The 25,222-nt window shown below is 35.2% G+C and overlaps 1 protein-coding gene across 1 annotated transcript in view; it reads left to right on the top strand.

The window, feature by feature from the left end:
- LOC106641906 (multicopper oxidase 3) overlaps positions 1–25,222 on the top strand; it is a 545,989-nt gene that overhangs the window by 78,555 nt on the left and 442,212 nt on the right. The window contains exon 3 of the mRNA XM_089594463.1: positions 14,294–14,578. Within this exon, the coding sequence (XP_089450589.1) occupies positions 14,294–14,578 (285 nt within the window). The remainder of the gene's footprint in view (positions 1–14,293; positions 14,579–25,222) is intronic.

The following is a 25,222-nucleotide window of genomic DNA, read 5'->3' as shown; positions in this document are numbered from 1 at the left end:
TGTGTTTTCATTTACACATTTTTACATACACACAGGATACAATAAATATATAATTTATAAATATACACGTTTAATTTTACGTAACAATATCAAGTTTTTTTTGTGGATAATTAAAATATTTATTTGAAAACAGATTAATTGTACCATAAATATATTTTGAGTACAGATATATATATATATAAATATACACAATCGTTATCTATCACCACTACCGGCAAACCCTTACCGTCACCCGTAATTAAATAATAATAAAAAAATAAATAAATAAAAAAAATTTTTTTTTTTTTGTGTTGTCTCCTTCTCTCGTTCTCTTAGCTACAACGGGTGATATTTTCGTTAAATAGTAATAGCCCACTCTCTCTTCTCTTTCTCTTTTCTCTCTCCTACTCTATCTCGTTTTTTTTTTTTTTTTGCTATACCTTACAGAATAAAATACCCTACAAGCACAGAACAATGGAATTTAACAACAGCGATTTGGATTTTAGTTTTAATAATAGTTTTGAATTAGGAGACGAATTAGCGTCACTAGACCCAACAACAGGGGGGCAAGTAATTAAACGAACAGTAAATGCATTATCGGAAGAAAACGTTAGAGAGTATCTAAAAAATCTTAACCTAGTGTATCTAGGACCATCCTTAGATGTCAGGGATAGACTTGTAAGATATTTCGAGAAACGTTATTACAACAGTCCGATGACTAGATGGTCTCACTTAGAGGATCAACTGTACCCTACAGGTAGGCTCGAATTACCTCGCCCACCCCTACCGCAAATAACTAGCAGAAATAGAAGAAGAGCGATTGTCCAATTAAATACGAATAATGAACGTGAAGAGATAAACACTTTAAATAGGGACAGGAATACTTTTGAAGATGTAGTCAGACAACAAGTTGAAAGAAATTTACAGAATCGGATGTCACTAATGAGATTGTCTGAGAACCCACAAGATGAGCAAGCAGCGTTAAATGGAATGAATAACTCTAATAGTTCGTACAACAGAAACCAACAGGATTTGCTTACCGATGACATCCAGACTAGAAGGACACACGTGGAACGACGTGATCAGGTAGATTCAAGTCAGTTGTTGGAAGAGAGGAGAAGAAGACAAACTTCCATCATAGGGGATGCAGGTATGGAGGGAAATGACGACTTGGAAGGACGTAAAGAGGATGTGTATACGGAAGAAATAGAAAGAGGGAATCGATTGAGAAGCGAGTTGGGCCCACAAGCCCAATCGACGATACATCAACTAAGAAGGACACAACAACAGTCGCTTCACCCAGATACACACCAAGAGTTACATGAGGCTTCTAGAAGAGCGTACCGACGGAATCCAAGTCTGTTATAACCGTCAATAAACCTCGAGAATACCGATGAATCTAGGCAGTACGTGAATATAGACTACACTTCAGATAGAATACGACAACGTCCTCCCGCACATGAGTTAGAAACGTCCAGGAATTACACAACAGATCACGGACAAAATCAGCAAATTTACAGACAGCCAAGTCTGTACCAAGTAGATAACTTGCATAATGAAACAAGCAGGCAACGGTGCAGTACAGATTTCAGACGTGAATTACAAACAGTGAATATATTTTATAAATGGGGAATAGAATTCCGTAATATTAGTAGGGACGATCCAGAGGGGTTTATAGCAAAATTATGCGAATGTACGCTAACATATAGGCTAACATTAGAGGACGTGGTACGTGCTTTACCTGCAGTATTGGATGCTGAGGCAAACCACTGGTTCCGTAGAGAGAAATTTTTGTGGCGGTCGATTTGGGAACTGGCGGATGCCTTTCGATTACAGTTCGGGGTTGGGGAGCTACAGGAGAGATTATTGAGAGAGATCGATAGGCGCACACAAGGGCCAAACGAAGAAGTAGCAGCCTACCTGTCAAAAATTCGAACTCTCCGTGATCAAGTCAACCCCCCCCTTACCCTAGAGCAGCAAGTAAACAGAGCGTATCGGAATCTACATCCTAGCTATCGAGGCAGAATCAACAGGGCCCATATTAGAAATTTCACAGATTTCTTAATTTTAGGTAAAGAAGTAGAGTTAATCAAAAGCCAAGATAAAGACTATAGACCCCCTCCCGGACCTGAAGAATCTCTCTTTCCCTTTACTGCATACCAGCCCCGCCGACAAGTAACAACCAGGAAAGTCGCAGCGGTAGATTCCATAATAAATAATAATAATGCACTAAGTGCTATCAAAAACGTAGAATCAATGACCAAAATTAGCACTAACGATCAATCAAATCAGGCATGCACACGAACAAACCCTACGGCAGAGCAGGGTCTCAACGGAAACACCTCCAGCAGCGATGGGCAAAGGAGCACGAAGTCAAGCGCATGCTTTATTTTCAAGCAAGGTGGACACTGGCGCAGGGATTGCCTGGAAGCCATCTACTGCTGGAAGTGTGGTAAGATTGGCAGCAAGAGAGTCAAATGTAGGAATTGTGATGCTCCTAGGCCGGAAAACCTGTAGGAGGGGATGCGTTAGGAGTCGGTGCTACCTCTCCGAACCGACAAAAGGCTCAAATACTATATAAGGCTAAGTTACCAGTCGATGTTAAGTATCATGTAAATAGTTTAGTTAATAAGTTTTCGTTAGTATGCGCTAGATATACACCCATAATTGGAAAGTTATGGTGGCTCATCATACAAATCCTCTGGGGGTATACGTTAGGCAACATAACGATAAAAGGATTCGTAGGGAGAGCATGTAGTGTCGTCCCCAAACGAATAATGGAAATTGACAAAACCTGCGTGAGTCTTGTTAATTTAGGTAAAAGTATTAGCACACAGATAAAAAGGATGCATTCGACAGGCTTAGGAATATGTGGTGGCGGAATATCCCCCATATTGCGAAGCAGGCGTTTGGGGCGGCAGCTATTAAGAAATAGCGGCACAACGCCAAAAGATACGGGTAGGTTAAACGGTAACAAAATAAGTCCGTGGACACTTACAGGTGCTAATGGGATATTAGAAGTATTGTCATTAAACAGCTAACCAAGGCATTTTCTCACTGTATATATTAATGGGACACGGGTATCCGCGTTAATTGATAGTGGGGCGGCCCAATTTTACTTGGGTAACAATTTTTCAAAAAGATTGGAGAAATTTAATCCATGTCAGTCCACAATAACAGTAGCGAATGGTATGCCCATCTTGTTACAAGGTGCGATTAAGGTAGACCTTGAAATAGGTCGTATAAAGGAATCAATCGAGTTTGGACTAGCAGATGGACTAAAGTACGAAGCAATTCTAAGTATTGACTTTCTACGCCAATCTAAATTTCTGATAGATTACAATACTGACTCATGGAGTCAGGATAAATTGACATGGGAAAAGTTCTATCGAATAGCAGAGGATTCTGCTTGTTGTTCAGCCACAGCAACGGTTGAAGGATTACATTCCCTGTCCCCTACAGAATTAGATGAGTTGACCCAAATTTTGGATGAACTGATACCACCACGTCCCAAAAAACTAAGCGTTACGACTGTTGCAAAACATCGGATAAATGTACAAGGACAAGCACCAATTAAACAACGACCACGGAGATATGCACCTAAAGTATTGCAAATAGCATATGACGAGATCGAAAGACTCAAACAAGAGAACGTAATAGAGGAGTCTGAAAGTGCTTGGTGCAGCTGTCCACTATTGGCCCCCAAAGCTAACGGGAAATTCCGATTTTGCATCGACTACAGAAAGCTAAATGAGGTCACAAAAAAGAATGCATACCCGATGCGTTTGATAGACGACATTCTAGATAAGCTCCGCAAAGCAAGATTTATCTCAAAAATAGACCTTAGCGAAGCGTACCATCAAATATTATTGGAAGAGGGCAGCAAAGAGCTAACAGCCTTTGCAGTACCGGGTCGAGGTCTCTACCAGTACGTACGGATGCCTTATGGCCTCACGAATGCACCTGCCACTTTTCAAGCGATCATGGACAAAATCATCAAGCCAGAATAGGAGCCCTACGTTTATACATACATGGACGATATCATAGTCGTGACGGAAAACTTCCAGGATCATAAGAAATGGCTAAAACTTGTCTTGAACGCTTTAAAAGATGCCAACTTAGTAATAAATCGTGAAAAATCAGAATTTGGCTGTGCCGAAGTTAAATACTTGGGATACAAAGTGGATAAATATGGACTGAGGGTAGATCCAGACAAACTCAAACCAATTGTTGATTACCCAGCGCCAGTAAACTTAAAACAACTAAAGCGATTTATTGGTATAGTTGGTTGGTACTCGCGTTTTATTAAAGGACTTGCTGATCTTAAAACACCCCTAACGAAGCTAATGGCTAAGGATATTAAATGGGAATGGTCCAGCGAACAAGAAAAGGCATTCGAAAACCTAAAGAAAGCACTAACCGAAGCGCCAGTATTGGCTAGACCGGACTTCTCTAAGCCGTTTGTGTTACGAACAGACGCCAGCGACTACGCCATTGCTGGTGTATTGACTCAGGAAGTCGATGAAGAGGAGCACCCTATTTGCTATGCAAGCAGGACTTTGAGTAAAGCCGAGCGGAATTATACGGTGACGGAGAAAGAATATCTAGCAGTACTTTGGTCGGTAGATCGTCTTAGAGGGTATCTGCAAGGAGAAAGTTTTACGGTAATCACGGACCACAGTAGCCTATTATGGTTAAACAAGCTCAAGGATCCAGTGGGTAGGTTAGCTCGATGGAATACTGCACTGCAGGCATATGATGTGAAATTAATGCACAGGAAAGGGAAGTTACATCAGGTTCCAGACGCGTTGTCGCGAGCATATGAAGGCCAGGTAGCTGCAATAGAGGAGATAACCTCAGCGACCCCTACAGACAATGACTGGTATAAAAGGCGGATAAAATCTGTAAAGCGAACTCCCCATAAATTCCCCAATTGGAAGATCTCCGAGGGTAAACTATGGTACCATAAACCGAATGCTCTTATAGACCCGGTAATGCCCGACCTCAATGCATGGAAGATAGTTCTCCCGAAAGAAGTAAGATGTAAAGTCCTACAGGAAGTCCATGTAGAGCCTCAAGCGGCACATTTGGGGGTTAATAATACCTACGCACGGTTGATCATGTACCATTACTGGCCAGGATGCTACCATGATGTCGCGGAATATGTTAGGGCGTGTCAGGAATGTCAGAAAAATAAGGTCTTGCAGCAAGCCCCGGCAGGACTGATGGGGGAACGGAATATCGAACATCCGTGGATGGTGGTGGCCGCGGATATATTAGGGCCAAAAACCACCATCGAAGACTGGGAACCGATACGTCATAGTGTTCCAGGACCTCTTCACAAAATACGTGGAATTGCGACCTCTTCGCAAAGCAGACGGAAAGAATGTAAGGAAAGCGTTTGAGGAACTGATTTTGAATCAGTGGGGAACTCCCAAATACATACTTACAGACAACGGGACGGAATTTATTAACAAAGATATGAAAGAAATGTGCACTGACGCAAATATCGAACATACAACAATTCCACCATATCACGCGCAAGCTAATCCTGCCGAGAGAGTGATGCGAACGTTATACACAATGATCAGTTCATTCTTAGAAGAAGACCACAAGCTGTGGGACGTTCACCTACAAGAGTTTGCTTTTGCTACGAATACCATGGAAAACGCGTCCACAAAAATGACTCCAGCCTTTTTGAATTTTGGTAGAAATCCATTGCCAATAAAAAATTCCAACAAGCCAGGGAACGCAGATAAATTAGACATGAGGGACATGAAAAACTGGGAAGATCGAATGCAGAGGTTGACTCTTATAAGAGATTTAACTAAGAAGCATGTCGACGAGGCTAGGGCTCGCCAAGAGAAATATTACAATAAACACCGTAGGCCCGCACAATACCAGATAAAAAAATTGGTGTTACGAAGAAATCATGTTCTGTCTGCGGCAGGCCAAAAGTTTTCAGCGAAATTAGCCCCCAAATTTATAGGTCCATGCGCGATCGTTAAGGCATTGTCGGAAGTGGTTATGGAGGTTAGAGACATAAACACCGGGAAAACAGTCAAAGCACACGTGTCAGATCTAAAAAAGTAACCCCTAACGACTACCTTAACCCCTACAGAGAATGCATCCGAGGAACACAAGGTCAGAATGGTCGTGGCTGATCCACCAGCGCCGGGATCCCAGGGTCCAAACCCTATACGAAGAGCCGGAAGACGACGAGGAGGCCGAGCCTTATCCCTTTGCGCCCAGCAGAGGCTGAATTCCAGAGCCTTAGGAGACAACACCGCTCCCCGACCTGGACGAAGTCCGAGACAGGCAGCGACTGAGGTGGAAGAAGCGGCGACGCCAAGCAATATCCAACCCAATATCGCTAACCCAGCCGATTGGAGTCGACGATTACGATCCCGGAGAATGGGCCGTGAATCCAACCCAGCCTGATCAAGCGCCCTGTACTCCCCGCAACACCGTCGAGGAGCAGGCAGAGCCCGAACAGATACAAGTGGGAGGAGTGGAGGAGGCAGCCCCGGAGTTAATGGACACTGAAGACGTGGTGGGCAGACTGGCCGAAGAGCCTATCCATCCAGCCCCAATCCCAGCACTAATGGTCTTAAAAGTAACATGGCCGAGCGACACCGCGCATCCAATCCCGGGCAGCACACAAAACCCACCCTCACTCCCAGAAGAGGAGGTATTACCTCCAGAACCAGCTCCGAAAACTGCTTGCTGGGGTTGCGGACAAGCTGGGCAACGGTTCGTACGATGTCGCTACACCCGAACGTGGAAATTTTGTTACCGGTGTGGACTCCGGAACGTAACAGTAGCACATTGTCCGTATTGCCGCGAGGGCTGGCTGGAAGAAAGGTGACAATACTTGGCCGAGCTGGCAAATGGCCATCCCTACCGACCCCCTACCGCCCCCTAATATTTTTTTGTTGTTTTCTTTTCACACTTTTTTATTTTTTTCATTCTCTTTCCTTGACATTTCTCTTTCTTTTCTTTGCCCAATTTAAAATAACTTGCTTAAATAACTTTATATTTTTTTAGTAAATTTTCGTTTTTTTAAACTTTTTTAAATTCCCCTGAAGGGACTCAGTGATTATAGAGAAAATAAGTGAGTATTTTTTTATCTAATTGGAATAATTTATTTAACAACTATCAAAACCACATCCACAACAATATACTATACTACAGTGGCCAACATGTATAGCGCTGGTAACCTGGTCGTACAAAATACGACGAAATTCGTGTACAATTACACGCCAAGGTATTGGCAAAATTTGGGCACGGGGAGGCTGGGCGATCAGGTAAGCAATACACATGTAATACACTATGGCACTAGTACCTAAGGAAGAAAGCAAAGTGGTCACAAGATTTATGGAATAAATTTTTTGATTTCAAATAAATTTTCAATAGTAAACGAATAACGTAACCCGTTGCTTTCACCTCACTAATATGATTATTTTTATATAACTTCCATTATTATTAATATGTACTTAATAGTTCTAACCATCCAGTAAAAATAATTCTGTAAACGCCTGTACATTTTTTAGCAATGAATAATGTACAACCGTCTATTTTTTTTTGTCTTTGTTTCTTTTGTAACGATTTTTTTTTTAATTATTTTTTGTAATGATTTTTTTTTGTAAATGTATTGGCACACCACAAACTAGTAGGGACAATAGCAATAATAGTACACTGAGTAAATGACATAACAACAGCGCGACATAACTACAAATACATAGAACAAGGCAACATAATGCCGACCAGTATATCCTGAAAAGATCTGGAAGAAGAAGACGGTACATGACACTACACGAACAACTACGATTTACACACTCACATCAATGCACACTTTCGTCAAGTTTTTGATAGTTTCTATAATAGGACCTACACCTGCAGATTAACTTGAACTGCGCAAGGTGGAAGTAGGGTTTGTGAGGGGGGATTTATGACGTGGCGAAGCGAAGGTGTGTCCAAGCACGTCACAGAGCCCTTATCACCGCGAATAAACGGCGAGAGTCTCAAAGATAGCTCTCTCTTTCCCTCGTGTATGTGGCTTACTAAGTATAACACGCGGAATTTCGATACAAGGCCCGGAGGCCGTAATAATACAAACAATCTAAGAGCTCGGCTTGACTCTCCCTCCCGTGGTCCTACAAAGGCACCTTAGTAATGTGTACATGAGAAATATCATGAAAGTAGGCTGTAGGTCCATGAGCGATAGCTGTCAGTGTATTGGGAGATAGCTTGGTAGCGGTGGTCGACCGGTGAGGCCGTGTTGGGTGGTGTGTGTGGCAGACCGTAGAGAGTACGTTGCGCCTGCGCGGTGAGACAAGGATAGACACTTGGGCTCGCTGCGAGGCTGGTACTGGTGCTGCACGACGTGGCATCGTTAGACTCTCGCCTGCCGAGCCACTAAGTAGTCGCAACACTGCAAGCTAGTGCCAACACACAACCTCGACGACGTTAACCAGGTCGCCCAAGCTCTCCGCTGCCCGTGACGCACGCAGCATCGCCGGGAACAAGACGATTAGTCCGGCCGAAATATTGAACTGGTAGGTGACGCCAGGTTATCTTAGCGTTGTGCATACAGTGAGTGAAAGTGGTCCTCCCATAACTACCCATCCCTAAACGTTTAAATAGAGTCAACCCGAAGCACCCCTATGAAAGTTAGTAACGTATAGCAACACATAGATTAGTAAGCCACATCAGAGGAAGCGTCCTCGTGGTTGGCCAATCGAATCTTATATTTCAGTAATCAGGTGGATTTTAATAAACACTCAGTTCACAACTAGACGCAAAGTGTTATTTTTAATTGGAAGTGCGCAGGGCTGATTGTAGTGGCAGCAGCCTAGTGCCGTTGCATAGGTCATAAAAAGCTAGTCCACAATACTTGCTATATTGCGCTACATGCTGCTGCAGTCAGCACTGTACACTGCCAGCTGAATCCCAGTCCCTTTCCCTAGTAGAATCTAAACATAATATTATACTGAGTGTTGCTACAAATAACTAAAAAAGATTAAGGTAAAAACCACACAAACACGCTAGTCGTAATCCCCGACTATCGTATCACAAGTTGCAGAGGTATATAGGGCTTTCTGCAAAATAATGATGAAAAAAAGTAATCATGTAAACTGTTATCAAACTCAATATAACTAAATTCAAAAACTAAATTAATTTAAAATAAAGATACCAAAAAAAAATTCAGTAACACAGTACGCACATAACCTTAATTATAGATTTTTACGACACACGTCCGTATAAACACATGAACAGACACCTACAAATTCTCGTATCTCTCATATTACAAGTAAGTATACAAGTATGTTTGAGTTTTTCAAATATGCAGCACTACCACACAAAAATAAATTCTTTGGTTCAGGGATCAAATCATATTTATAACACGTTTTGGGTAGCTTAATTTAAATTCAGGGTCAAAAAACCCTATCAGGCTAAGGTTTTTTGTCGCCTTTGAAAAACCTTTTTTTTTAACTACGTAACAATAAACTATTCATGTACAACCCCGAAGCTCTTGAAATTATAACACAATTAGTTAATTATACTTAGTAGTTATATTTTTTTTCGTGCATTAATCCATAATCCAGAAATCTCATAATCACAACCACATTACTTTATCATTAACTCAGGCACTTTATATCGTTCAAACTTTCACTAACATTTAGGCTATGTCTCAGCAGTAAAATAAAATGTAATAACCTCATAACTTTGTAATCCCGTGATATTATAATCCTAGAATTACAATGCTCCTAAATCAAACGGAAATAGTTCACCTGAAGCAATTTCTACGAATTCCAATTTTCACTGATATTCAGGTCAAGATACGTTTAAATAATAAAAAAATGTCATAACTCAATACCACTATAAGAGAATTCCTGAAACTCTATGGGTCTGCATTCAGGGTACCTCTTTGCAGTTAAGACGGTCAATGAAGTAAGACGGTATCTAACTGAGTCCCTGAATTGAGGCTTAAATATCGTCATGGCAGGCATACGCAAGTGTCTTACGGTGCAGAGAAAATTCGGAGCCTTAGTATTGGTGATTGGTAAAAATGTGAAATTAGGCCCCTAAGTGTTGTCTTTAAGAGACCTGTACGAGGCGTATACGTTAGCACACACTAGGCTCGGATAGGGTGATTGGAAAAACACAATAAAACACAAAAAATTAAACAGCATAAAAATAACAACTTTTAATGTCACTCACAGGCCAAGAAAACACAGTTAATATACACAAAAATTGTAAAGGTCAAATTTATAAATACTGTTTATATTCTTAAAGCAACGAACTATTGAAATATATAAAGGTGAAGAATGTAGAAAGAAAAAAGTCAAGTTGAATAACACGATATGTAAACAAGCACTGGCCTTGAGCTCGCAAGAGATTTTGAAAGTTACTCGAAATTAATGTGAAACTGAAAGCACTGATAGAGTATAACTGATTGAAATATTGAATAACTATAAATCACTGTCTGTTAAAAAAATGCACAATTACTGTCTGTGGAAATACACTAGAGTTTCACTGAGTCTTGTGTTGATAATCACTGGTAGTTCGATGAGATTAACTATTTGAGCTGATCTGCAAATTATGCAATGAGCAACTTAAACAAAGCACTAAGTGCACTGCACTGCACAACTGAGTTTTGTCCACTGTATAGCGAGAGTTATTCAGAAGATTTACACTAGCATTTAAGGTGATGTATGCACCTTTGAATGCTAGAGTTTGGCAACGTAACTTGAGAGAGTCTTTCTTCGACGAGAGCTGAGTATAATCTGGCGCTTACAGTATACAAAGCTTGCCGCGTGAATACGCACACACACACCTGCAGCGCGCCAAGTCGACCAAGCGCACACGCACAGAGCGTTGAGCCGCCAGAGACAACAAATGTACACAATGTACACAAAAGCTGGGCCTACTGTCGGTCGCTCTCATTTTCAACAAGACCGTAGTTCAATATTCATTGGTGACTTATCTTATGTCAATTATAATGATACAAGAAAACAACTTGAAAAGATCGTGCAATCTTATGACACTCAAGTAGGTTATAATAAATTATGTTATATTTGTGTAGTGATAGTGACAATGATATAGTTACTGGTGAATTGAAGTATGCAGAAGATACGAAGAGATAAAAGATTTCCTCTTTAGTATCGCAAACATAGTTTAACGATTTTTTTATAGATCTGGCTTACTAAAAGATGATGCTAAGTTTTAAGCTTCACTTTTGAAAAAAATCTGTTGTAACCTACAACGAAATTTTCATTTTTTTACAATTGTAATTTTAAATTGTGAAAGAACTTTGTCAAAGATAAAATGTCTATGTTAGGGTTTTGTAAGGATAACAAGGGTTTTATAAATGTATTTCAACCAAATGCTTACTAAGCTTTATATTGGTGACTTTTTGCCAGCTTTTTGCAACATAGCTGTTCTGCTGCATAATACAACAATTTTGGCCCCCACATTAACTGTTTACTCAACTGTTCTAAATGAAAAGTATGAAAATATGAAAATAATTTTACAAAAAGTTTAGTACCGATAACACTTACAGCAGATTTGTGGTGACTTAAAAATTAATAATGATGCTTCTTCAATAATTGTTCGGGCTTCACAACATATCCTTGCAACTTGGGTCCATGGGATAGGAAAGATGGATGAAACTATTACAGAAAAGTGAAATAGTGGCACGTGAGATTATGCTTATACCTGATTCAAACAATATTATTAATAAATCTCTCGTGGAAATATAAGATTCTTATTCCTCCGTTCCTAATAAGACTTAGTCTTATAAGAGATTTGTGAATGCTTTGAACAAAACAGAGAAAATATTTAAAAATTTATCTTTCAAATTGATTGAGCTTTTAGATGCTTAGTTAAAAGAATAAGTGTTTGATGCACTACAAATTCATGAATATTCGGAGACAATGACATGAGTAAGAGAATAAATAAACTTGCAAAACCAGCATGGTTAAGTTAGAAATATGTGTGTTACAACTTTTTTAGTAGTAAAAAGAGTCTAAAACATTGAAAAAATTTTGTCATAATGGTTAAAAACTTTAGAAATTAAAGATTTTTCATAAATGTCAAATTACACTTTCTGGGCACATCTTGATGAGTTTTCAGAGTCTTATAGATTTGAATGATGAGCAGAGAGAACGCTTTCACCAAGATACAAGAGTTTCAGAAAATAGTTATCAAAGACGTTGGAATGTTTATATAATGGCTTAACGAGATATGCTAAACAGTGACCGAAAGCAAAAAGCATTACATATATGGTTTAGTGAAAAAAACTAGCTACACTAGCAAAAAAGAGTGACGTATGTTATAATTTGGTCATTCATGTTAAGACATACATTTTAATACTTATGAGTCTTTTACATATACTTTATATTCATGAATTGTATTTTTTTTTTGTTTATCATAATCTTTCGTTTTTTATTCCAGTGATTTATTTTTTATTATAGTCAATCATTTTAAATTTAGTCATTCGTTTTTCAGTCTTCTCATTTATTTTTATTCTATTCCTTTTTTATGTTACTCCAGCCATGTATTTTTTATTCTAATCTTTCGTTAATCATTTAAGTTATTTGTTTTTATTCTAGTCAATTATTTTTCTTTCACTCATTTATTTTTTATTTCAGTCACTTTTTTTTATTCGAGTCATGTCGTGAGCCATCTTATAACTAGGTGTATAAAAGAAATATGTGATGTAAAAAATCTAATCATGTAATCTTCGCATGGAGTACATAGAGTAACGCTTGTAATAATGATTCTATCACTATTTAATGGTATTATGGGACTATGGCATTTTATTTCACTGTATCACGATTTTTCTAGATATCTGTGACGATATGTATTGAAACAGAATTTCAAAAATAAACAGATTTGTTTTGATATGAGCTTACGGGGTTATGGTAGCACAGGGTTATAAATGTATGGGCTTATTACGTTTTTATCAACTATTGAGAGCTATTTTGAATTTTAGTAAAGATTAGCAATAATAAAAACTATCTGGGATTATCAGATCTCATTTGATTTGGGGACAATGAAGTGATGAATTTATAAAGTTATGTGACTGTGCAGCTATAGTTGGTACGTATGAAGGGATAATTATGTTGTGATTGTTAGAACTTTCAGAGTTTTAAATAAATGGCTTATCATTGTATGGCTCCAAAAGAGGCTTACGAATTTGTGGACCTAATAAGGTTGTTTTAATTACAAATACGTATTAAATGACCCCTAAAATACGTAGTAAGCGTGGTCTGATCTCTAAACCTGAAAATTTTTTCTTGTGTGACTGTGTATTATTAAATATTTTATAAGCTATGAATACCAATTTAATAGCATGTCGAGAAATCTACATTTTTTAAAATTATACACTAGAATTAAAAAATTAAATTAAAATCGTCTTCAAAAGTCACTTTTTCAGTTATTTATCATTTCATATGAAATCTTACAGAAGTTGACTTTTATAAAAAGGTTAAAATCATTAGCATACATCTGCTAAAACAATCTGTATAGTTTCACAAAACTGTAATTTAATTTGATTACTGAATAATTAACGACATTGTCAGCCTCTCTAAGTTTGGGAAGACGTACTATAGTTCTAATCATTTTTTATAGGAGAATTAAAAAAAAAAAAATATGTACAGAACTCAAACTCCCATCACACTCTCAAGTTCTTTCTTAAAATAGCTTCTCTCAATCCTTTTCTACTTTTTAAGTCCGCAGCCTTTTTTTCATTGGATCTTCTTTCCCAATTACACATAACAATTTTGTTGCAATAATTCATTTCGTTGCCACTGTTGTATGTCATTTTTGTATAGTTTGTACCTAATCACTATTTTTCCTAAACAATGTATTTTGGACTACGTTTTAACTTATTTTTATACTGTTTAACATTTTAATGGTATAAAAAAAACTTAAAATGTATAGAGTAAAACAAACTAAACCTTTTTATACTACAGTAGTGGCAATGAGTTTTAGGAGATCTTATGGATAGAAAGTTATAAGAAGTAGGCCATACGAGTAAAGACTTTGAATCAAAGATATAAGAAGCAAGTTTTCAATCAAAGCGAAATGAGTCCAGAAAAGAATATAACTGATGCATATGTAAAGAACAAGAAAAGACAAATGCACTTAAAAACTTCTGGCACATCACAAAAATTAAAATTAATAAATATTTAAACATTAGAAATATTCTTATTAATACATATGGATTTTTTTATGTAAGCCTACAATTGCAGATTTAGATTTCTCCTTTTCTTAAACGCTCTACTGATTAACTTTTTTTTTGTAGGGCTTGCCAAGTATGTACACCAAATGCTACAAATTCTGTGTGGAGCCACTGCCAATGTGTCTTAGCAGATGGAGTGGAGCGAGGAATTTTAACTGCAAATAGAATGATACCAGGTCCAAGTATACAAGTATGTGAAGGAGACAAAGTAGTGGTAGATGTAGAGAATCATATGGAAGGAATGGAAGTCACCATCCACTGGCATGGTATTTGGCAGAAAGGCTCACAGTACTATGATGGTGTTCCTTTTGTTACTCAGTGCCCCATTCAGCAGGGTACAACATTTAGGTAAGCCTCAAAAGAATTAAGTAACATGAAAATATTAAAAACTTAAAAAATTTAACGATGTATTCATACAAACAGATGCTACTTTACAAATTGAAGGACATTTGGTTAAGATAATTCACATTTATCGTATGTCCATGTGCCGGTTACTTGCATAACTTACTACGTAATAAGACTTACGTGATATCTATTACAATCATTTATCATAACTACTTTACAACTTTCAAAAAACCATTCGATTGTTTTAAAAAAACGTTCTACTAATCTGAGTAGTTCTTTTTATTTCTGGTCGATGCTTACGGTAGATTAGGAACTGCAGTGATTTAGAAACATCTAGGAAGAAATAATAAGAGTGAGAAATGTGAAAGGGTAGCGCTGGTAACCTAAGAAGCACCAAACTGCTGATGTTACAGATAAACTAGAATAGTAATGTCAAGTAAACAGTACTAAGAGGTAACCCCCATGCTGAGCACAGCAGATTCTGCCACTCTGATCCAGAAAAACGCAGTTAAAACGGTATTCTTAGTGAAAGATCTAAGTCGTTGAAAGTTTCCTCTAAAAATAAAATAAACAAAATAAGTTATTAGGTTAGCCAAGATTAAAAAAAAAATTTTTTCACGGTAACTGTGCCTTAAAAAAATTACAAAGTAAGTAGTGTAGCTACTTCTTCAGTAATTCCTTGATAAATCGTCACTTAAATCCTACTACATTCACTTTTTTACAAAAAACAATCAGGTGAGTTTAATATATTCGATGTATGTATGTTAAAGAATCTCTTAAACTTTCAAACAGTGGCAATGAATCATATTCTTTGTGATAAATCCTGAGCTTTGTTAATTTGTAAAATCAGAATCTAAGAAAGATCCAGTTTTGTTTTTATTTTGCAACTATTTTTCTGTAGGATACTCGTAAAAAATTAAATACATCTTCAAACCATATTGCGTAGTTTAATTTTGTTAAAGTATACATGTACGAGTTAGTACATACTTTAAGTGTCACACGAATAGTTTACTACGCTAAAAAATAAAAAAATAACTTGACCCTTCTTACTTTATTGCAACTGTAAGGCCTTACAAAGTACTAGTAATACTATTTATTAAACACATAAGACATACCTTACCTTTTGTTTTATTATATTATGTAATTCTAAGAGTTAAGATAATTGTATTATATTTGTATACGTAAGATTATATATTTCTTGGATGATTCAAAGTAGGAAAAACAGTTCACTTTCTATTATTTTCTATAAGAAATTTAAAGCTAAAAATATTATACTAATATGCAATTGATAATGTTAAACATCAGACGTATAATAACCATTTCAATATTTAAAAATCTTAATTTATAATTTTTAAATATATTATGTTATGTGATTTATCAATATATTATACTTCTAGTTCTTAAATAATTTTCTTTAGTCGTACAATAGTATAAATTTTTTTTTAACCCTTTTACCAATAAATTCAAAAAAACGAATGAACTGTTTTTTTTGTCAAACATTATAAGACTTTTTTGTACAATTTTCATAAGCGTGAAGCTTAGGCGTGTTGGCTTTCTTCCTATTAGTGACGAGATCAATTAAATACGTAGTTATAAGCATAACAAAAATGGATGATTATTCATACCATGTTACGTGTAGTGATATTGAATAATGTTAAATTTTATCATTTTAAGATATGTATGAAGTAAATTATAGGTTTTATTTAATAGGCATTAGTGCACCAAAAATTTTAGCTCTGTTTACTATGTAACTTTATTTGAAATTAACTTTACGAATAATGTTTGCTGTAAGCAATTACATCTACTTCAACTCGATACAAAAATTTGATTTTCAGTTCCGCATCTCTGAGTGCAAATTATTTGTAATCAAAAACTCCTTTTGAAACTATTTTTTTCATGTTTGAATCGTAATCACTTACAATTTGTGTAAGAATTTCCTATTTACTTTTGTACTGAAACATTTCAACATATTGTTGTACATTCTAAATTTAAGGTCTTTTTTAATATGAATCTGCGTTGTATTAACTACAACCCAAGGACTTGTTATTGTTATAGCAAATGCTTGAACAAAAAAAATGGCTTTTTGTTCAAAATTAATGGTGAAAAATATGTACTTCCACAATTAAATGTGAATTAAAATGTATAATCTATATTTCTAATTTTTATATCAGTTTTTTTTTCTATATATGCCATAGTGTCATAATTTAGTTACTTAAAACATTATTATTACGTCAGCCATCGATTATCCTTAAATTTTGGGTCAACATAATTATTGCTCTTATTCTTAAAAAAAGTGTAGTATCAGATTTTTAACACTCTTATACGTTGAGTTATTCATACTAAAACTCGTTTTTGTTTTACGTTATTTGATTCAGAATTTTACTATTTTAAAAATAAGCATATTCATTCTAAGACATCAGTATTATTGTTTTATTGAACAATCATTATTTCATTGCATATACTATTTATATAGCTTTTTAGGTATTATAGCATCAACTTAAAAAATTAAATTAACGTCCCTTATCTTCTTTTTTCTGATGGTAGCTTTAAAGAAATTCTTTGATGATTGTTGAAATGTAAAGTTATGTGGAAAGTTTTATGACTAATGATATATTTTGGAAGTAAAATGGAGGCAATACTTGTCCAAGACATTAATAGAACTTTTTTATCCTGAAAATTAAAATGATATGATACTTTTTTACATAAAAAAGTTTTTGATGATTCTCCAGGACGATTCATAAGATAAATTTTATCTTTCAATTCAGAAATGTTTACAAATTTTTTTTTATCATTATTTAGATAAGTGTAAGTAAATAAGAACATACGTTTAGCAAATAAAATGTTTTCGTTGTTATCATTTTGCTGTAAGTTTATCTTTTTTGGTGCATGGAGAGAAAAATCATGGAGCAACCACATAGTGCCAATGAAAATTCCCCCCCTATTTTGAACCTATGCGATTGGCTCATGGCGTGTGTACTGTTAACGCATGTATAGCCCATAAACATAAGCGCTAGCCGTAAAGCAAACGCAAGAAGGCCACTGGCTTGTTTCCATCGTGCCTTTGGGTTTTCGGGAGACAGGAGATACTGTCAGTCGATTATAGTGATTATAGTCAGCTATAATGTATAATAGACTAGTAGTAAATACATACCTATACTTACTGCTGCTATAGGACGGTATCCCTTTTCTCGCGAAAACACAAAGGCCTGGTGGAAAAGAGCCAATGGCCTTCTTGCGTTTTCTCTATCACTAGTGCTTAAGGGTCATACCCAGATGCCATGGACATTATAATGGCAAGGGGGGGGGGTAGTATTGTTGAATTATGTAGTTTTGCATGCTGTGGGAGAAGGGCAGGGAATAAGTTATAAGTGAAAAAACACAAAAGATTTTTTATTTTTAAATATAGAAGAATGAAGTCACTTGACATAAGTTTGACAAGGGAGGAAGTTTAATTCTGAATAATACAAAATATACTAAATGTCGAAAAATCGAAAAAATTGTCCACAGCATTTGGGTACGCCCTTTATGCTTTTGAGATATAGCTTACATGCGTTTGAAGGACACACGTCATGAGCCTATCGCATAGCTTGAAAAAAGGGGGGGGGCATTACCATCGCACTTACTCGTTTGCTCTACGACTTTAATCTCTCCGTGTGTAGGTGAATTTAAAAAATTACAGAAGTGTGTTTTAATTTCAGGATTTTATTAACGTGGAATAGTGCACGGTTTTTTTTATTATCAGCAGAGTCTTCTGAAACAAATTATTTACATTGAAATTTAATATATTCACGTTAAATATTTTTAGAAATAAGAAACCACGAAAAAATTTGTTTAGTTAGATAAGTAACATAAAAGAATTATTTGCTTCTCTAAAAATATCATATAGGACCCCCCACCAACCTAATGTGATTGTGGTTCCCAATATAATAGTCTGAAACTTTGATGCATTTTAGCTTATGTCTTTCTCAACAAAAGTTAGCATAGGCTCAAGACCCGACCATAGATAATTTTAAGAAAATTATCATTCCAGTCTTTGATTTAGGAAAAGGTTGGTTTAATATGCAGCGAAGTTTAGGACATTCAATAAATATATACCTTGCTCGATGTACAGAGAAATGATCGGAAAGGATTATGTCGAGTGCATCTGCCATTCTTCGCTATTAATGGGCGCGATATAAGATTATTCCAGTTTAGACAGTAGTAGCATAGCTCATTGGTACTATTGTCTTGTATGGTAGATCTATACTAGGTAATAAAAAATACACTCTAGTATGAGAGGTTGCTTATCGTAACTAACCAATGAACAATTGGCTTTATAACTTTTTAACTATCTATAGCCGAAAAAATTCTCAATTAGGTTCATTAATATAAGTTGTGACAATTATTCGCAGTCAAATATATAAGCTTACCCTACTTAACAACTACATGTCGATTATTTAACAACACTATTATTGGTAAATGTAATAAATAAGATTAATCATTTGCTGATAAAGAATAGATTTTACATTTAAAGTCCTTCAACTATTTTATTTCTGCTATTGCTTACAGGTACGATGAGCTTAGATGTCGACTCCACCATCACTTCGTCATCCAGTTTCCAAAACCTACTGCTTGTAGATCCTGCGTTATCTTTAACCTTTTTCTATGGCAATGATTGCTAAACCCCAGGCACAAGATGAAGTTTTTCTAAGGCAAATAATTATTTTTTGCGATGCAAATAACTATCTTAAGTTCCATCGTCAAAATTTTACGGGCAAAGATCTTCGATAAACGCTACAAACAGAACATTATTCCCTTGAGAAAAAAGTTCTTACACTACCCGCAATAAAGTTATAAACATCTATTTGGTTGCAGTGATTTTTGAAACAAAGTGCACTACGTAATTTTTTATCCATCACTCTACAAGTATGGCACGATGTATGGCTAAACGTATGGCCTAAAGGAGGGCTCAAAGTATAACCAAATGTATGGCTTAAAGTATGACTCAAAGTATATCGTAAAGTATAGCTCAATGTGTAGCTGAATTTACGGCTTAATGTACGGCTAAAAGTATGGCTAAATGTTTAGCTACATGACTGGCGTATTGTCTGGCTAAATGTCTCGACTTGTACAATTTATATAAAGAGCTGTATGATCTTTCCTCTAAACTAAATAAAAACAGTGCATTTGAAAAATAATAGTGTTTATTCAAAAGTAAAAAATATATTACCGAACACAATGCTGGACATTGGACTTGAAACTTTGTTATCTGTTGTTTTTGTACAGGTTAAGAACACAGTAAAGTTGCACCTTATAATGATATAATTATTTGTCGTAGCCAAGAAAAACTTTCCATGCAAATTCACATGAGTTTTTAAGCACTAAAAGCTGTCTCCGCCCAGGGAACTTTGACTTAAAACAAATAGTCTATTTAATAGTGGTGTTAAGCTAGGTACTGCTGAAAATCAAAAAGAACTGGTTTTATTAGACAGTGATTGTTGTGAAGAAAACACGCAATTGAAGAACTCCGCACAGGAAACTTTGACGACGAGCTTCGAGGGAAGCTTATAGAAGATATCAGCTGGACACTGCTGACAATGTTATAAGACAGCATTTCTCCCAAAAAAAATACGCTATCACAGATCCCCGTGCAGGAAACTTTGACACTAGGTCTTGAGCTAAGCTTATCAAAGATATTAGTTGGTCACTGATGCAAATCATATTAGACAGCTTTCGCGAAGAAAAAGTTCGTCAAAAAATTCCTGTTGTGTCAACTTTGACGTTGGGCGAAAAGTAAGGCCTATATAGTTCACATCAGCTAAGCACTGCTGAAAGTCTAGATGCAATAAGGTTTTCTAACCGTTTTTCTCTCAAAAAAATACGCAATCAAAGAACCCTACGAGAAACTTTGACGATGAGCTTTGAGTGAAGCTTATGAATAGTATAAGCTGGACACTGCTGACACTCTTATCAGACAGCGCTTCTTGCAAAAAAAACGCAATCAAAGATCCCCGTGTGGGAGACTTGAACTGTCAACCACGAGTAGATCTTATCAAAAATATTAGCTAGAAACTGCTAAAAACCTATAAAAACTTGTTTTATTTAACAGTGTTTATCGCAAAAAAAGAGTTATCGAAGATATTTGCCCGGAATACTTTGACGATAGGCCTTGAGTAAAGTCCAGCAACCATATCAGCTGGGAACTGTTAAAAATCTTATTTGACTGTGTTTGTAACAAAGATACATGCTATCAAAGATCTCCGAGCAGAAAACTGTGACGACGAAAATTTTGTGAAGTTACACGTGAAAAACTTGGGGATATCCATTGTCGATTTTGGGTTACTTATACCACAATGAAATTTCCACATTAAAATTAGTGACGTGTGCATACACTTTGGGTTGACAATTTAAAAAAAAAGTCGTATACTGCCTTTTCCATTTACAAAACAAGACTGAGAGGCTCATGGTACCATAACTAGCTGGTGAAATGAAGCTGATACTCAGAGTTACTGAATCATAATACTTCACACAATTGACATGCTTACATAAATATAATACTTAAAAAAGAGAACCAAATCATAAGCTACTAAAACAAATTGAAACAACATTTTTATTTATTAAATTTTCATGGTTGTAATACTAATTAATCTTAACAATGTCCTTATAATTCAAAAATAACATGTTTTCATAATTTTTTTAGAAGAAAAGTTGTAAGGACAAAAGTATTATGTATCGCAAGAAATAGTTATTTGCCTTAGAAAAACTTCATCTTGTGCCTGGGATTTAGCAATCATTGCCACAGGAAAAGGTTTACGATACCACAGGATCTACAAATAGTGAATTTTGGAGACTGGATGACGAAGTGGTCGTGGAGTCGACATCCAAGCTCACCATACCTGTAAGCAATAGCGAAAATAAAATAGTTTAAAGGACTTTAAATGTAAAATCTATTCTTCATCAGCAAATAATTTATCTTCCTAATTACAGCAAAGATTTCACCAATAATAATGTTGTTAAATAATCGACATGTAGTTGTAAAGTAGGGTAAGCTTATATGTTTGACTGAGAATAATTGTAACAACGTATATTAATGAACTTGTTCGAGAATTTTTTCGGCTATAGATGGTTAAAAAATTATAAAGCCAATTGTTCATCGGTTATTTACGATAAGCAACCTCTCATACTAGGGGATATTTTTTATTACCTAGTATAGATCTACCATACAAGACAATAGTACCAATGAGCTACGCTACTACTGTCTAAACTGGAATAATCTTATATCGTGCCCATTAATAGTCAAGAATGGCAGATGCACTCGACATAATCCTTTCCGATCATTTCTCTGTACATCGAGCAAGCTATATATTTCTTAAATGTACTAAACTTTACTGCGTGTTAAACCAAACTTTTCCAAAATCAGAAACTTGAATGATAATTTTCTCTAAAATTATCCATGTTCTTGGTCTTGGGCCAATGGTAACTTTTGTTGAGAAAGGCATAAGCTGTAACGCATCAAAGTTTCAGACCATTATATTGGGAACCACAATCTCATTAGGTTGGTGGGGGGTCCTACATGATATTTTTTAAGGAGCAAATAACTCTTTTATATTACTTATCTAATCAAACAAGTTTTTTCGTGGCTTCTTATTTCTAAAAATATTTAACGTAAGTATATTTAATTTCAATGTAAATAATTTGTTTCAGAAGACTTTGCTGATAATAAAAAAAACAGTGCACTATTCCACGTTAATAAAATTCTAAAATTAAAACACACTTCTGTAATTTTTTAAATTCACCTACAAACGGAGAGATTAAAATTTTATCTTCTAAAATTGTGAAATTAAGTTGCATTCTACATTTTGTTCAATATTTATTTAAATAAAAAATGCTCATGATCTTTTGGAAGAACTTTTGCTTGTGACACAAAGTATTTACAAAAAATCTATTTATTTCATTGATAGAAGTATTTGTAATGTTAACATATTAACGGATAAAAAATTTTAATGAACATTGGGTGATATAATGTAAATAAGCTCTGTGTATTGTTGCAAGTCATTTAGTTTACGAAGAATGCATAACGTGGAGGAATGCTGTCTTTGCATTTTACGTTACGTGTGTTGCTTAAGGTGGCTCTATCGAAAACTCACGTCATTTTTGCTTAGAAAAGACACTTGAAAAAAATATTATTATTGATCAAACTGACTGAGAAGTCAGACAAACATCTAATTCTGAAAATATTGTAATTGATATCTAACGTTATGCTTTTATAAATTTAATTATATTTAGTAACATAACATCATTATTTTTTACATCAATCAAAAATTTTATCTTATACTTTATTTTTTTATTTCAAACAAATTTTCCAACTCATTTCAACTATAAATTCAGGATTTTTACATGTAGATGACGCAACAGATTAATTATTCATGAGACAGTAGAGGTTTTTTTAAACATAAGCTTAATCTATGGAAACATTGATCTTGTGATTTAATTATAGTTATAGAAAACGCTAATTGTAAAGGAAATGGTTTCTTGAACAAAAAAAAAATGAAAATGATGATCGTGTAACTCATGTTATTCTAGGACTAAAAGTTAATTTGTGAGTTTTTTACTACGTATGGTTATAGCTTTAATGTTGTACTAAAATATTTTTGTTATTTTCAGTCTTTCTGTCATAACACACTTCCTTTAGAATGCGTAAACTTCCAATTAACACAGAAATTTGTCAATAATTTATACTTTTAATTCATGAGGTGGTTGAACTTATCAAATGGAATTGAAACAATCAATGAGAGAATCTATATCAATATTTTAGGAGGTATCTGTGGAGGGTCTGTAAGGGTGGAGCTGTAGTTGTGGTAGAAGTCTTGACGAAAACTGTTTTAAATTGAAATCACAGAGAAAAGAAATTTTATCTTATGTTTTATGAAATGCTGAGAAGAAGTTGGGCAATGACCCACACAAATAAACTGAGTAATATAAAAAGATAAAGATGTTACACAGTGATTTTATAGGGTCATTGAACATGTACCCCCTCTACCATTTTTACTCTCCTGTAAGTGAAAACAGTTTTTTAAATTTCTTTGTTATTTTGATTGTAATTAGTATTCGATTGCCCAACTCTTTAAGCCTTCACTGTCTTTTCTTATCATTGGCATAATTTGTAAGTCTTCCTCTCAACCTCTTTTCAGCCCCCTAAATATAAAGTTAAATAAGTTTAGTTCTACCGTAATTTTAGTGGGTTAAATTTTTTAAAGAATTCTTTCTTAGCTTTTTCTTAGTTTGCTCTCATTCTAATGATAATCCTTCTCCCTTCTGATTTTCATAATACTCCTTGCTGTTCTTAGCTTTTTCATTCTAATTTGATTTTTAAAAAATCAAAGATTTGTTGAGGGCATTTAGTATATCGGCCAAATTTTTTATTTTACTTAGAACTTATGTTTGCTTAATTTTACTCTGAATCACCAAAAATTTGTTCATTTATGGGACCAAAAATGTTTACTATTGCTCAAAAAGAGAATACAACGAAAAAAATTTCTGGATTTTCTAAGGATGTGTAAGAAAGATATTTAAAAAATTGAATACTTCCATAAGAGAGAGAAACATACGAAAAGTTGAATAATTGTCTTGAAATTTAACTAAAAAAGTTAATTCAGTTAATCGTATACGTTATTTGAAAGACACAAATTTCAATTAATTGGTAGATTCTAAATGCCAAAGTTAAGTTTGTTTCGCAATTTTTTTATAAAAATACTATAGTTGTATGATACCATGGAGATGTTATTATATACAAACCACAAAATATAACTGAAATATTAGCAAATCCTTAAACTTTGCCAAATATTTGGGAAGATTGTCTAAGACTGAAATTTACTGAATTTTTATACATGTTTTGTCTTCAACCAATAGAATAACTGTTGTTCTAAAAGTAAATAGAAAGATATGCATATCTTAGTTAATACAGTTATTTATGGACTGATGGCTGAAGTTTTTATTATGTTGTATTTGACGCGTTAATTTAAATGATACTTTATTAAAACCATTCTATTAGAGAATTTTAGGACATAGTTTTTTTGAACACAAAATTAATAAACCATACATGGCTAAATTTTCCTACGTACCTTGTTTTTATTTACTTATGTTAAATGTTTTATTTGATTGCATTGTTTTCTGTAATATCCAAGTCTATTTAATAATTATTAACTAACCTGACTTCAATTATTTTATTTACACGTTTTTTCGATTCAAATGAGTTTTTCTCTACTGTAAGACTGAATTTACTACTGGCTTAGTTCAAAGCTGAAAAAAGCAGTCAGACCACTTCACCGTCAGCTTGTGGACCTTCTGTCCCACGCGCCGATATAGTAGGTATCGTCTCTTACATGTACGCTCATTCTGCGTTGTGATCAATGTTGACTTGCGCACCCGCCCATCAGGCTACACTGCTCACCGTACGCCAGCAGCAAGTCCTGAGCTATTGTAACGCCAACATCATAACAGTTAATAAAGATCTCTTATAGTAGCTACTCTTTGGAGTAAATATTTTTCACCTACACGACGTCCTCTAGTCCTGAGGACCTCATAAGCTACTAAAGTGACCGTATAGAATAAGTACGCGTTATTGCAGAAACTGGTTGTACTACACATATTAATTTTATACTCCTTTAT

The sequence above is a fragment of the Copidosoma floridanum genome, unplaced genomic scaffold (assembly GCF_036245765.1).
Source record: "Copidosoma floridanum isolate Cflo_tuat_1 unplaced genomic scaffold, Cflo_Japanese_pri ptg000021l, whole genome shotgun sequence".
Lineage (NCBI taxonomy): Eukaryota > Metazoa > Arthropoda > Insecta > Hymenoptera > Encyrtidae > Copidosoma > Copidosoma floridanum.
This window is presented reverse-complemented; position numbering and strand designations above follow the sequence as displayed.